The 15362-nt window shown below is 56.4% G+C and overlaps 1 protein-coding gene across 1 annotated transcript; it reads right to left on the reverse strand.

The window, feature by feature from the left end:
- Positions 1-552: 552 nt before the first annotated feature.
- SLC35C2 (solute carrier family 35 member C2) lies at positions 553-10900 on the reverse strand. The gene is given in 10 exon segments (XM_048497968.1): positions 553-2974; positions 3061-3190; positions 3636-3811; positions 8946-9041; positions 9130-9298; positions 10026-10049; positions 10052-10109; positions 10248-10311; positions 10421-10611; positions 10725-10900. Coding segments are annotated over 10 exon segments (1197 nt in total). The 3' UTR covers positions 553-2861.
- Between the last annotated feature and the right edge of the window lie 4462 nt (positions 10901-15362).

A 15362-nucleotide genomic window follows, 5' to 3' on the forward strand; every position in this document is an offset into this window, starting at 1 on the left:
CTGCCCTTCTGAAAAGCTCAGCGTGGCTTGCCACTGAACAAATGCAAAATACCTTTAAAGGAAGATATATTTTTTTTGTTCCAGCTGCTCACAGCCAGGCACTCTTTCAGATGACAAAGACAACGTGGCTGTCAAAAGAATGCCCTTGCCTGCCTCCGGGCGCTCCTGTGGAGTGGGCCGGCGTCATGATGCCAGCATTCTGCTCTTCGATTCTCCTTCTCACTCTTGGCAACCTGGTCAGCCTCCAGGCCATCTCCTGTGTCCAAGATCGCTTTGTGAAAGAGGGCCGTGCGCGCACCCCAAAGCAGCTCCCCTCCCACCAGCGGCACATCAAATTCCTCCCACAAGCATGGCGGTTATTAAAGCGGATTAAAAAGGAGTGAGAAGAGACAGATCCCACAGGAGACCACCGTCCGTCCGTCTGTCCGTCCGTGGAGGACCTAAGAGGCGTGGGAGGGGAGGAAGCATCCCAGTCTAAATGGTGACACTTCACGTAAAATGCAGGAACACTCACATTTGCCACACCGCAAGGGAAAGGCACAAAAGGCAACATGGGGGGAAAAATTAAGGCATTTTATTTGGTCAACCAGAGAAGAAGACAGACAGCCCGGGGGAGGGGGGGTGAGTCTTCCCACTGCTGCTGGAATGGGACGTTGGTCGGCTCAGCCACCCTGAAAGCCCCAAATGCCCCTGCAGAACAGCAGGTGTAGATTTTTACCCCAGTTAAAAAACTGTCATTGTGTAATATACAAAACAACCCTCAAGAGGGCGGGAAGCTGTGAGTCAGAGCACTCCCTCGCCTTTTAGACTGGTAATGAGCCCATGGATCTCTTAGCCACATGAAAGAAAGGCTCTCCTCGAGATCAACGATGGATTGAACAGCACTAACAGTGGATTAAAGAGACTCTGCAATTGGCAGCAGAAGTCAACAGAGGGCAGCGAGAAACACCCCCACCTCTCCCCCACCCCTGGATGTGCAATGAAACAGCTGCTGTTTCATTTGCATTACTTATTCTGTGCTGTCATTGGCAGGAAGTTTTGCACAGTGTGAGATCTCTGCCCCAAAGTGTTTACAGAGTCGAAAAGGTGAAATGACAAGAGGAGACTGAATCAGGTATAAGGCAAGGGAAGAATGAGTGTCATTTGGTTGACGTTTCCCTGAGGGAGGGGGAAAAGGCAGGTGCAGCACACGGAAGTAAGAGTCGGGGCCCACCTGTGAGGTGTGCAGACATCGCCAGCAGCGCCAGACTGCCAAGGGGGCCAAACAGAGTTATGCAAAGCAGGTGCCTCAAGTGCAGTTTGACAGGATGTGGCAGTCCAAACCCCAACCCCCCAAAGACAGGCAGGAGGTCAACTGGGGGGGTGGGTCATAAGCAGGGGGTGAGTCCTGGGGCCAGAGCGAAATGCTCCCTGCGAGGAGAATGAAGCAGATCATTTTAAAAGGGCCCCCAAAGAGCAGCTACAGGCAGGTGGCCCAGGCACCACGGACCATACGGCCCTCGCACAGGACACGACTCACCCTTCCCGTCTGTTTCCTGCCACGCTTTCTGTGTCCAGCATCTCAGGGCCAGGAGTTGCAGGGCAGCAAATTCAGCCCAGATGCTTGTTGTGCTTTTGCGCTGGCCGTGGCCGACTGGCAAGCAGGGTGAGCCGGGGGGGGGGGGAGGGGCAGGGGGGGTCTCAGCGGGAAACAGTTCCCTCTGGCTGCAGCCAGGCCTGGCCTTGGGGGCTCTCCCCACACCTCCGAAGCACAGGGAGGGCGTGAGGCGGCCCTGAGGGGCGGTCTGGCTGTGCAGTGGGGCCGCCAGCCTCTTTTCACTGTGCCACCACCATGATCGTTGCCCTATCTGGCCATTCCGTGACCCTGGGAACGGAGCCCTGCACCTGGCAAGGGTCTGCTCAGCATGACATCACAAGCAAGACCCCGCCTTCCCAGAATAGGCAAGACCCAAGTAATGCCCACCAGACTTTGCAAATTCGACGCGGTCCAGTAACAGCGCCTGGGCCTTTCGTAGCCGCTCGGACCCTTCTGGGGGCAGCTCGTCGCTCGCTCGCGGGTCTTGATCCGTCCGCCCATGAGCAGCGCCCCCATCCCATCTCAGGGGTCTGCCGCCTGCTCCAAAACACTAAGTGCCGCTGGTCTGGAGCTTCAAGGCTCACGTCCAGTCTTGAGTCTCCATCACATCAACACCTCTCGTGCTTCAGGAACAGACACAAAACTGCTATTCAGCCGTTCCCTGTTGGGACTCTGAATGACAGCACCACAATGGAAGAAAGGTCTGGATTTATACCCCGCCATTCTCTCCCGTAAGGCGTCTCCAAGTGGCTCACAGACTCCTTTTCCTTCCTCTCCCCACAACAGACACCTTGTGAGGCAGGTGGGGCCGAGAGAGTCCTGAGAAATCTGTAACTAGCCAAGGTAAGTCAGCAGGCTTCATGTGACAGAGCAGGAAAACAGACCCAGCTCACCAGATAAAGAGTCTGCCAGTCATGTGGAGGAGTGGGGAAACAAACCCAGCTCTCCAGATTAGAATCCATTGCTCTCAGCCCCTACACCGTGCAGGTTCTGCCCTACACCAGACTGGCTGCTACCCCAAGGCCGGATGGCACGCAGCCCCCCACCCCCATCTCAGAGAGGCCAGGGACAACTCGACCCATGAGGCCCCGAGCACCAGACCCCCGAGCCCGACCACCTGGAACTGCTGCTCATGGAAGAGAAAAACCCCCTCCCCAGCCCCCAGCACAGTTCCTCCAGCTCTCTCCAAGGGGAGCCAGCCCAGCAGGGCCCTTCTTGCTGCCAGCCGTCCCACCCAGCCTGGGTGTTGCCAGAGCCCTCTGGGGGAGCTCCTGGAGCCGCCTGCTCAGCACTGGAGGGCACACTCCGCCTCCTCTTCCTCCTGATGGTGATGCAGCAGCAGCAGCTCCAGGTCCGAGCCAGGGCCGGGCTCCTTGTGGGCCTTGGTCCCCCGTGGTCCTAGGCGGAAGGAGGGGTCAGTGGCCGTGTCGAGCGGGGCAGGCTCAGGGGCTGGGGAGCGGAGGAGACCCTTCTTCCCGCCTCACCTTTTGCCCCCAGGGTCTTCAGGGCCACGTGCAGGGAGATGCCCAGCAGGCACACGGCGAAGCCACACCAGTTCAGCAGGCTCAGACGGTCCCCCAAGAGCTGAGTGGCCAACAGCAGAACGCAGACTTCCTGGGGGCGAGGGGGCACAGAAAAGCCCACTCAGACCATGGCTCATCCTGCTGGCGCAGCGTCCTCCCTGCTGACCAGCAACTGCTCCCCCCGCCCTGCCCGGCCCCGACCAGGGGGCTTCTGGGAGCCAAGCAGGGGCCCTCCCTCCCTCCCTCTGAGCCACAGCCCCTTCCTGTCCTGCTCAAGGCAGAAGCCTGGGAGGGGCTCTGCACCCACAGCACAGACATCCAACAGGTGGTGCTCCCAGCATCCAACCTGACATCAGCCCAGCACGCTCCCGTCCCTGGCAGAGCATCACTTCACAGGAGACAGAGAGGGATGTTCTTGCAGATGAGGAAGAGTATGTATCATCCCCCCGTGGCAAAAAGGAGCCCCCCCTCCCCCCCAGCAGCCCCCTCTTCCCACGCAGGGCAGGATCCGAGGGGAAAGTCTTGCTATCAGATACCTTGAAGATCCCAGAGATGGACAAGGCAAGGCTGGACGTTCTGGACACCAGCAGGAACTCCGAGAAGCCCAGCCCGAAGGCCAGCACCCCGCCCAGGGCCAGCTTCCCCAGCAGGCACAGAAGCGCCTCGGCCTCGTGGAAACGGAACAGCTTCTCCGAGGAGGACAAGGGCAGGCCTGCAGAGGCACGGAGGGAGACGGGCCAGCAGTGCATGCCTGGGTCCCCCCACCTCACAGCCACCCCCAGCCTCCTCCACACACGAGCCCGCTCACACCCCTGGGAAGAAACATGCAGGGCAGCCACCCGGCAAAGAACCCTTCTGAAATGCTCGTTCTCGGGGCTTGGGTGAAAAGCAGGCGCGAGGGGCCCTGAGGCTGCGGAAGGGAGGGGAAAGGGCCCTCCCTCGTCCAGGCAGAAGGCGGCCCCGGGCTCCACTGTCTTCACCCAAGCCAGCCTCTCGGAAGAGAAGACCAGCCCAGCCCACCCGGACGGCAACGCCAACCGCCACCAGGCTCATCTCCCTCCCGCTCCCCTTGTTCCCTGCAGATGTCAGCTGTTTCTAGCAAGCCTTGCTTAGGAAGCAGGGGTTTCTTGCCCCTGGTCAGCCCGCTGCCGGCCCTGACAAGGAACCGGTATTAATAGTTATTTCCTCTGCATACCACCCTCCCTCGAATGTGTTGGAAGTGAAGGACTTTACACTGTTACGCTGTTTCCTGCCTCAACCAACAGAGGGGGTTTTTACTAGAGAGCTTGTGGCTAGATAGGGACCTCGGGATTTGACTGCGTTCAGGCCAGTCAGGAGGGAGTCTGGTCGGTCCTTTCCCCCGCTGCAAGGAATGAAATGTGCCTGCTTGGAAAAAAGATCCACCACCACCCATAACTCCCTCCCTTACATTATGGCATTGTCTTTACATTCGCTGGCGCCGGAGCATTGAAAAAAAAATTAAGCTTCATACTCGCCCGCAGCTAAGCACTCCATTGTGTTAGGCATGCCATATTGCTCAACACATGAACCAACCATCATGTGGAAAGAACGTGATCCTCCTCGATGCATAGACCTTGCGAATCCATATGAACGGGGAAAACTTCGCAATTGATGAAACCCAATTACCAACGATGCCTTAAATGTTTCCACTCCTAGCCCCCACAGAAATACCACACTTGCAGCATACCTGGTCCAGAGTGTTTGAGGAGCAGGAGGTGATCAATTACCCCCCCCATAGAGACATTCTCGACTGCAAAATCCTTCTGCAGCCGGGAGCCCAACCGCCCAAGGGTAGAATTCTACCGTATGAGCCTTGCTGAAGAGAAAGAGCTCCGCGGTCTTCCTAGATAAGAACCTGGCTCGCTGGTTCATACGGGCGAGCTACAAAGCACTCTCATGCAGCTCCAGTCCTTTTTGTTAAGAAAAAAGATCGGCTCCTTGCCACTTTGTACCATTGACTATCGCGGGTTTAAATGCTGTTTCAATCTCTCAAACAAGTACCCCTTTTACCCTTAATAAAGGACCTTTTAGATGCTTTGGGTAAAGGCCGGATCTTTGACTAAACTGGACTTGAGAGAGGCTTATTATCGGTCCGGATTGGTGAGGGTTAATGAACATCTGACAGCATTCAATACAAAGTTTGGTCAATATGAATATTTAATAATGCTATTCGATTATCTGGGGCCCTATAGGGCTTTCTATGGCCTCTTATCAATGAGGTGTACTACAAGCACTTATCACTGGGTATAAGGGGAGTGGTGGGTGTAATTGGACGACGGTTGATCTATTCACAAAAATATTGAAGAGCATGAAAACTGGTTCGGAGGTATTGGGCAACGCCTACTAGATAACTCTTTGTCAAATCTCGTCCAAATGCTGTTTCTATCAATACCCTCCATAGAATATTTGGGCTATCGATCTCCATCCGACGGCTTGAGATGGATCCAGCCAAAGTTGCCGCTGCGGTGCTGATTGGCCAGCTCCCACCAACAGAAGGGAATTACAGTCGCTTTCTAGGCTTTGCTAATTTCTATCATGGGATTTCATTCCTCAATTCGAACTTGAAGTTGCCCTACCACTTACAGACCTATTACGTAATTGCACTAAGGGCAAGGACTCCCAGGCCGTAAACCTGGAGCCCTTCTATGGTCCCGCTCATAATCTTCTATTTCAACAGCTCAAAATGGCTTTCTACCACCGGAAATGATTTTGAAAACACCCGATCCTGACCTTTCATCGCTCATGTGGATGCGTGCTTCGACAAAGCTTTGGGCTTCGCCCTCTTGCAGAAAAAAAAAAAAAATAAAAATGACAAACTGGCGCCGCGGTGCTTACTTTATCAAAATTTTCTTGCGGTCCCCGAACTGAATTGGATACACAGTAGGGGATAAAGAGATCGGGTGTTTCATCAAAGCAGCACTAAAGCTGGCCATTGGTTGGAAGGAGCCAAAACACCCACTCCCCAGGTTTGGTCCGGATCTACAAAATCTGGTGAGCCCTTTCCACTTCAAAATGTCCGCTAAACAGTTACGCGGGCGGATTTCTTCTCCAGACTTCTCCCTTCACAGTCTATTTTTTCCCCGGTAAAAGCAACAAACTGGCTGATGCTGCCTGTCTCGCCCCCAGGAAGTGGGGTTACCTCGCTGGAAGCTATCCCACTCGCACCATTCTCACCAATTGTTTTTTGGCTGTCACATCGCCCCAGGTTCTCCTCCACCCATTTCGACACATAGCCTTCAACAGCAGTCTCGTGGAGGCGGACTCCAAGACCCGCCAGCGGAGGAATTCGACTCACAACCACGCTTTGAGGGTGGCGCTTTGGAAAGGGGTGCTGGTATCGCTCCACCTTCTATACTGAAGCAGGTTCTCGCTGACGCGGTCATGATGCTCGCAGGCAGGACACTTTGGGTTCCTAAGCAGATTTTGCATTTGCATTGCCACAGTTTTGGTACCACGCGAAAGACATTGAGACTCTTACATCAAGGGTGCCTAGTCTGTGCAGAGGCCAAATCAATTTCTGGAAAGCCCCATGGGCTGCTGCAACCCCTCCCCGTTGCATCATCCCGCCCTGGCAGGTCATCTCTAATGGATTTCATCACAGACCTCGCCGGAAAGCCATGGTAACATCGCTTGTATGGGTGCGGTGGTGATCTTTTTTCCAAGCAGGCACATTTCTAATCTCTTTGCACTACCATTCCAACCGGCCCCAAATTCGTTGTTTATTCAACATATCTACCGCCTACATTCCTCTCCTGACAAGGTGGTATCAGACCGCTGGCCCCAATTCATTTCCAAGTTTTGGAAAGCTGCTCCTGGAGTTGTTGGGAGTAAACTCCGGGCGGCTTCTACCAAAGTGACGATCAGTCAGAAAGGACCAACAGAACGCTTTGGAACAATATTTACGCTATACACCAACTATCATCAGGACAATTGGTGTGAGTTGCCCTTTGCAGAGAGTATGCCTATAATAACGCTGCACTCATAGCAGCACCAAGAAAGCCCCGCTCGAAATCGCTCTCTGGTCGGTCCTTTTCCCCGCTGCCCCGTAGCTACTTCCACGGAGGCGCTGTAACCTCCTCAATTCTAATCAATGGACTTCCTCCTTAGCAGAGGGCTGGAAAACAGCACAGTCTCTCTCCTAAGGCAAGCCTAAGAATCGCGAAAACGAGGAGGACAAACACGCTTCAGAGTTTCCTTAATGCGTGTTGGGGCATGGGTTTACTTTATCAACCAAAAAATCTTAGAGATGCGTACAAGCACGTCCTGCAAGAAGTTCACAGGCCCCTTCGATTACAAAAGTGGGATTAACGCATGTTACCGCCTCGCTTAGAACCGCTTCCAACTCATTGCTAAATATCATTCATCCCGCTCTTTTCATTCCAGCTTGCTCAAGCGAGGCTCCTTCGCCTCCGATGCCTGGCACGGGCTCCTCCGGAGACACTCCCCAACCGGCCATAATTGATGGGCCATAAATACGTAAATCGACGCTATCCTGACTCCGCAAACGCTTGCAATATTTGGTGTCTTGGGTTGCATTCACCGCCATAATCAATGGGTTTACGCTTGAGAAACATTGACTTCCATCACCAATTGCTGCTTTTCATAAAGCCTTCCCTCATAAGCCGGAGGGAAAGGGGGCACCTTTGTGCCAGAGTGTAAAGATGCTGGTTGAGCTTCGGCTTCTTCTAATTAAGCCAACTGACAGAATTTCTTCGGCCGGGCGAGGGAGCTGTGAATCCTCCAACCGTAACCTTGTTTGCGGCCTTTATCTTAGATGTGTGAATTCAGCATTCCGCTCCATGTACGATCGTGGCGGTGGTGGGGAACGTTATAACCTGTAGTTTCGGGCGCGGGAGCAGGCAGTCTTGCCATCCCGTATGTGTGCTTTCTGAAGTGTCTGAATAAACGGATCCTTTGAATCAATGCCTTTATTTCTGCTTCTTTCGAATTCTTTACATTTACTCCTATCATGCTGGTTCTATCCCTTTGATGTTAGACCCCTGATACTCTCAGGGGACTTCCCCACCGCTTCCTTCCAGCTTCTTCCTCGACCCACTTTTTCTCCCTTCTTACGATTTCCCTACCAAAGCTACCTAGAGAGAGTGATGGATGCTCCCACTTGAGTCCATCTCCATCCAGCTAAGATTAGGATAGCATGAAGTGACTCTATCCTACCTACCTTTTCTATCCAAGAATGGAGTTCACTAATAAATCTCTCTTTTTATTAGATTAGAAAACTCTGACTGACTCCGACTAACATTGCAGTAAGCTTGTCCGCATTACCAGGATCCCATCGCACGCGCGCCCAACGCTATCACGAGGAACTTAAGGTTTCTGCTGTGTTCTAGCCACCGTGCCCTTCGCCTAACTACGACATAGGATAATCTCCAACTACCAGGAGCTCTTATCCCAGCAGGTCCTGCAGAGGAATCTGGAGGCCGGAGGGTTTGGAGGCTGCTCCCCTTCTGGCAACTCCCTCGGCAGAGACACAGAGCTGCTTCTGCTACTCATCAGAGAAGAGAATGCAGTGTGTGTGCCAGCTGCCCCTGTCCCCGACTGCAATCAAGGTCGGAGAAATAATGGGGTCTGGGAGGGCCAGCCCACCTGGAGCTCTTCCTAGGGGGGGGGGCAAAGGCTGCGGCTTGGCTTCCACCACCCAGTGTTTCTGGCAACGGGGGAGAAAAAGGGCTGGCAGGAGTCCGCCTCTGCCTGAGGGCGCTTCTCTCTCCCAGGGGCTGAGGTCTCCTGCCTTCCCCTTACTGGAGGAATCCCAGCCAGCCAGCTCCTGAGGCCCTCCCACTCACACAGGCACCCCACACACTTACAGCCAAAGAGGCGCAAACAGAGAGTGGGGAAGAGACCGAGAAACGCAAGAGGCGGCTGCAGGTGGAACATGGTGTCCTGATGGGGGTTCTGCAGCCCTGGTCGGAGGAAAAAGAAGGGAGGAAGTCAGTGGGGGACAAACGCCAGCAGCAGCCCTCCCCTCCCCTCCCCCGCCCGGGCCCGCACCTAGCTCCTCCTTCTGCAGGAGCATCTGCGTGAGGGTCCATCGGACACCGCCCAGGAAGGAAGCGCCCAGCACCAGCAGGAAGCCCTCCGCCTCGAACTGCGTGGCCCGGTAGGTGAAGAGGAAGAGCCCGCCGGCCACCAGCAGCACCACCAGCACCAGCACCGCCCTCTGCAAGGGAAGAGGGGAGGAAAGAGGGCAGGCGGGGAGGGAGCAGTGAAGCTTCCCTCCCCTCAAAGGGGAAACCCCTGCAGGGGTCTCCCCACTCCCAGTGGTGAATCCCCTGCGGCCCCCTCAGCGGCCCCCTGGGTGGTGCCTGCCTTCCCACTTCACTTCCTGGTGCTGGCCTCTCACCCTGCCCTGCGCACAGGGCCGCCAGCTGCACCCTGAAGGAGCCTAGAGCTGCCCTGCAGGTGGCATGCCTGCCCTGGAAGGAGCACCCAGAAGGGGCCAGGGAGAGCCACAACGCACAGACAGGTGGGCGTGTGGAGGAATCCAGCAGTGCACGAGGTGGGCCCAGGCATGGTCCCTCCACCACCCAGCTGCGTCTGCAAAGCAGCAGCGGGTGGGGGGTGGGTGAGCAAGGAGGCCAGCCAGGAGGCGGCCGGTGCTTCGGCCAGGCAGGAGAAGGCCAGCAGCAAGGCGCCTGAGAGCAGCCCAGCCAAGAAGCTTAAGGGGGAGCCAGGGAGGTGCTACCGCAGGGGGGCAGGGGGGGGGGGGACAGTCGACCACTGGCCAGGACAGTGCAGCCGCCCATTGTGAACTGCAGCAGGGGGTGATCCACCGTGGAGCCGAGGGCAGGTGACCAAAATGCGGCCCCTCCCTCCCTCCCCAGGTGAGTCAGGCAAATAGTGCCCGGGTTGTCCGCCCCCTCTGCGCCCCCCCTCCCCCCACTCACCGGCTCCTCCAGCTTGAAGACCAGCTAGAGAAGAACAGGATGAAAGAGGGACAGCGGCGGAGGGACTTGGTCATCCACGTGTAGCTGCAGAAGGGGGGGGGGGGCAAGGCAGGCTGGGGGAGTCCAGCCCAGAGGTGGGGGTCAGGCAGGGGTGGGGGGTGGGGCGGGGGGTGGGCTGCTCCCCCTCTCCCGTTCCCCTCCCCCCCCCACCCGCGGACTCACAGGGAGACGGTGATGTAGAGGAAGCTCCAGTTGCTGAGCCCCACGTCCAGGGCCGTCGACAGGGCTGCCCCCGGGGAGAGAGAAAGAGGCTTCAGGCAGGGCTGCCAATCTCCAGGCGGCGCCTGGAGGCCCCCCGGAATCGCCAGGGGGGGGGGGGAGGGAGGGGCACCCACCTGCGGGCGCCACCCTGCGCAGGTAGCCCGGCCAGGGCAGGAGCGGGGCCCGCGGCGGCCGCCGGGGGGCGGCATTAGCAGCAGCAGCAGCAGCAGCAACCGCGCAGCGTCCGCGCAGGCCCCGCGCAGCCCCGCTCAGCGCGAAGGTGACCAGCAGGTGCAGCAGCGTCATGAAGAGCGGGAAGCCGAAGCTCTGCGCGGGGGGGGGAGGGGGGGAGAGAAGGAGGGAGGGGCGTCAGAGGGGGGAGGGGGGGAGGCGCCGAGGCGCCGCCGGGCTTCCTCCCTCTCCGCCCCCTCCGCCCACCTTCATGCAAGCCACCTTGATTGTAGGTAGGTGATGCCGATGGAGAAGGCGTAGTAGAGCAGCACCAGCCCCGCCGTCGCCGCCGCCCGCCGCGCCCCCCCACGCCGCCCCCATCCCCGCCCTGCCCCCGCCGCCGCCGCCGCCGCCACGGTGGCCAGGCCCGCCGCATTGCCCATGGCGCCCCGCTTCCCGGGTCCCGGCCAGGGGCGACTCATTGGTATCCGCCACGTCAAGGCCGGGAGGCCGGAAGGAGGAGAGCACACCCGCCCCCTGGTGGCCGCCGCCGCAGCAGCGGGAGGGGAGGGGAGGGGGCGCGGCCAAAAAATCTATGGGCGGGCCGGAGCTTTCACGGCATTGTGCGGGCTGGAGCGGGGTGTTGAGTCCGACTAGATGACTCTGGAGGGCCCTTCCCCTTCCATGTTTCTCTCTTCCCCCAAATGCCAGCGCCGGAACTGGCTTCCGAGATGATGATGAGGGCGGCAGGGGGGCGATGCAGGACTGGGACAGACGGCACGGACATTTTAACCCCGAGAGTGACTTCAGAAACGTGCAGTTCGCGCAGCTGAGAGGCGGCTGTAGGAGGCCACCGGCAGAGGGAGGGCTGCTGTAAGAGGGCAGGGCCGCGTGATTCCAGGGAGAGGGGTGTGCTGCCAAGGAGGACGGGGTCGCCCGCTGGAAACGACGGGGGAGGCTGCGGGGCTGCAGAAGGAAGAGAGGGAGGCAGGCAGGAGGCCGCAAAAGCGCCGGTTGGAACACGGGAGAGAAAAACTGCAACCCCAGAAGGGAATGGACGGGCAGTTTGCGGAGTGGAACGACGGCCCTGTGGGTAGCAGAGGGTGTCCTGGGGCCGGGACGGCAGCCCCCAGGAAGGGAATCGGTGCCCCGGAGAAGAACCAGGAAGAGAACCAGGGCTCTGGGCTCTGGGCCTGGAATTACCCCCATGGAGCCCACGGAGAAACAGATGGTAGCTGCGCGCCCGTGGGACTTCCAGACACTTTCCCCGGCACCCAGCAAGGGCTTCTTGAACCTGGCGGGTGAACAGGCCTTCTGGCGGATCATCCCTTTGAGATCTTGCTGGGGAAGGCTTTTCACGGTTGGAGTTCAGCGCTGGTTCCTGGTGGGTTTTCGGGCCTGTCCCAGTGGCTGTGGCCGAAGTGTAGTCTTGTGGATCTTGTTCCTAACGTTTTTTTTAGCCATGCATCTGTAGGCTGCCATCTTCAGAGGTGTATTACAGAGGGGAAGTCCTGTTACACACTATGTCCAGAGAAGGGAATGTTTGGGGTATATGAAATTCACAAACCCCAAGACAACTTCAACAGGAAAGAAAGAGACTCTGAGAATTAACAAAGCTTGGTTACCAGTACTTAAAAAACACCAAAACCCCAGGGGCAGGCTAAGTTCATGGACAATGCTGGACTCCACCCAAAACACAGGATTTTGCATTCCACCGATACTACTGCTGCTGCGGGGCATGAAAATGTGAATCACTCCCACTGGACGTGATAATCCCACCCACAATACAATGCTATCAACCACATCTTTGCATAACAAGTTCTACCCAAACACTCAGTGATTGGTTCCCCACCCTGGGACATGGACAATATATACCCCAAACATTCCCTTCTCACTGGACATGGTGTGTAACAGACTTCCCTCTGTGATACACCTCTGAAAGATCGCCAGCCACAGATGCAGGCGAAACGTTAGGAATAAGATCCACCAGACCACGGCCACACAGCCACCCACCACAACTGTTTGAGATCTGATTGGCTGTGCAGGCAGCAGTTGCAATTTAAAATGTTGTGTGTGTGTTTCTTTAAGTGAGAGACAGGTTGTAAAAGAAAGAGGGACGAGAGAGTGAGATGATGGGTTGACCTAAGGGAAAGGAGGCAGGCAAGGATGTTAGAAGCCGAGAAAGCAGGGTCCTCAGATCCTTCTTCTTGTTTATACAACACAGGGTACAAAAGTGCCCAAAGAAACGGGCAGCCTGCAGACAAAGGATGCTGGGAGGCCAGAAAGGGAGCCAGAGCTTAATCCCGGTCCGGTCATTGAGTAGGAATTGAGGGAGCGGTTGAGGGTCCAGGGACAGAATCGCCTAAGCCTGCGCCCACAGGTTGTATGGCCCCTCACGGGATTGTTTTTACTCGTTGGACAGATAAACTACTTTGTGTAACCATTAAGGTAACGGAAATATATACATAAAGTTGTAATTTGTTTAAAGTAACCTAACTAGTCATGTATGAGGCTTCTTCCCCAGGACCAGACGGTCCTTTGACACTGCTCTGCAGCTCAGGCACAGTGTTCTAGGAGACATTTAAAAAGGGCTTGGAATGAAGTTCCCGGTGGCAGCGATGCGCACCTTGGAGAGAGAGGCAGAAATGTGTCTCTGCCAGCCCCATTGGCTTCTGCTGGAGCTTGCAAGTTTTGGTGTTCACCTTTAAAGGAAGCCTTGAGCAGTCCGGAACCGTCACCCCTGTGGGATCGCCCCTCCAAGAAGGCTCTTTGCTCTACGGAGAGAGCTGTCCTTGGCCAGAGTGAGAGCTTTCCCAGCTCCGGCTTCAGCCTGGTGAGCTCCTCTGTTGAATGAGCCCTGAGGACTTTTCTCCGTTCTGCAGGGCCTGTAGGATGGAGCTGTCCCGCCAGGCCGAAGGTTGAGGGCAGCAGCAGCAGCAGTTCGACAGATCTGGCCTCCCTCTCTGCCCCCTGCTTCCCCCTTTAATTCAGGAAATCTGGTGAAAGCACTATGGGAGGTATTAGGAAAACGTGCTGATTTTCAGCCGAACCGAGTCGAAATGAACTACTTGGCATAGGTAGGAGGCCCGGTGGTGGAGCCAGACAGGGCAGCTGGAAGGAGGTTCCTGACGGGGGGCAGCTGGTTGCAACGTTGACCGTCAGCAGCCTGGAGTATTTCTTGATGCCTCCTTGTCGACGGAGGCTCAGGTGAATTATACCACCCACAGGGTCTTTGCCTGACAAGGCAGCTGGCACCCTCTCTGTCCCAGGCCAACTTGGCCACAGTGATCCATGCAACGGTCACCTCTGGGCTGGATTATGGCAGCTTGCTTTAACCAGGGCTACCTGGGGCCTGCTCCGGAAACTCCAGCTGGTCCAGAATGCAGCGGTGAGGGCCCTGACGGGTGTTTCGTGGCACACACTTACTCATCCGGCCCTCTCCAGCTGCACTGGCTCCAGGGGGAGCACCACATCAAGTTCAAGGTTTTAGTACTGATGCACAAAGCCCTAAACGGTCTGGGGCAACGGACCTGTTGGACCGTCTCTCCCGTTACATCCACCAACAGACACTCATAACAATGAGTGAAAACTTACTCGTGGTCCCTGGCCCAAGGGAAATCCAGCCAGTCTCTCAAGGGACAAAGCGTTCCACTGGGGCCCTAGCGGAACACTTCGTCCCATGAGGCTGGGGCCCTGCAGCATCTAGCAGAGTTCCGCAGGGCCTGTAAGACAGCACTCTTCCACCACACACATGGGTGAGGCAGGAACAATTGGCATTTGGACTCTTCCCCCCCCCCCTTCCATTTTCATTCTTAGTGGTCTTAGGCCACAGGTGTCAAACTCGCGGTCCTCCAGATGTTATGGACTACAGTTCCCATCATCCCCTGCCAGCATCATGCTGGCAGGGGATGATGGGAGCTGTAGTCCATAACATCTGGAGGGCCGTGAGTTTGACACCTGTGGCTTAGGCAGAATTCAGCTTTTTTATTGCCATCGTGGAATTGTAGAAATTATAGGTAGCTTGAAATTTACAGATTTTATTGCATTTACTGCTGGATTTACATGGTGCATTTATATTTTTTTGGAAACACTACAAGAGCCCAAAAGGAGAGAGGGGTGAAGTAGACATTTAAAATAAACAAAACAGAATAAATATTTTAGCAGATTAATGGATTTGTCAGCCTCCTGGAGCCCACCAGGGAGAGGCCTATAAATCAAATTGTGAATAAATAAATGTAGGACTGGGTGGGTGGGCCGCTGGCCTGAGTCTGCAGGCCCCTTCTTGTATTGTCACAGGAAGTGTGAAGAAGCCGAAAACCAGAGCCCCACCTGCTGCTGCTCGTCACACTTGCTCTGATTCCTCAGGCTGCTGAGGGTGAACATTTTCCACCTTCCTAGACGACCCACTGCGGACAAAGAACTCTTCCTCCACCACCTCAGATGGAACCATCGAGAGCTTACCGGCCCCATCACCATCCAACTAAAGGGGAGTGCTGAATTCCCCGTCTCTCGCAAGCTGCAGAACAGTGAGGATGACCCCCCCCCCCAAAGATGGCAACCAGCTCTGACCTTGCAACCCAGTCATCGAGCTGGATCCTACCCCCACACGGCACACCTCCAGACCGAAATCTCTCAACTGCCCCCCCCAGAGGCGGGAACTCCCTTTCTCTGGCCATCCAGTGTGTCCACCACATCTCTTCCGGTCCTTTTCCTCAACAACCGATCAATCAGCAGGAGCTCTCTCTCTCCCCGCGCCACTGCACAGCTCCCTCCTTCCCTCGGTGGCTATGCAGGACACCCCCTTCACGTGCCCCTGAGAAGGTGAGGCCTGACGCAGGAGAGCTTATGCTGGGACGGCCATGCTTCAGGGCAGCGATGCTACACCTTTCCTGTTCCGCTTTGCTG

This window comes from Sphaerodactylus townsendi, linkage group LG05 (genome assembly GCF_021028975.2).
Source record: "Sphaerodactylus townsendi isolate TG3544 linkage group LG05, MPM_Stown_v2.3, whole genome shotgun sequence".
Lineage (NCBI taxonomy): Eukaryota > Metazoa > Chordata > Lepidosauria > Squamata > Sphaerodactylidae > Sphaerodactylus > Sphaerodactylus townsendi.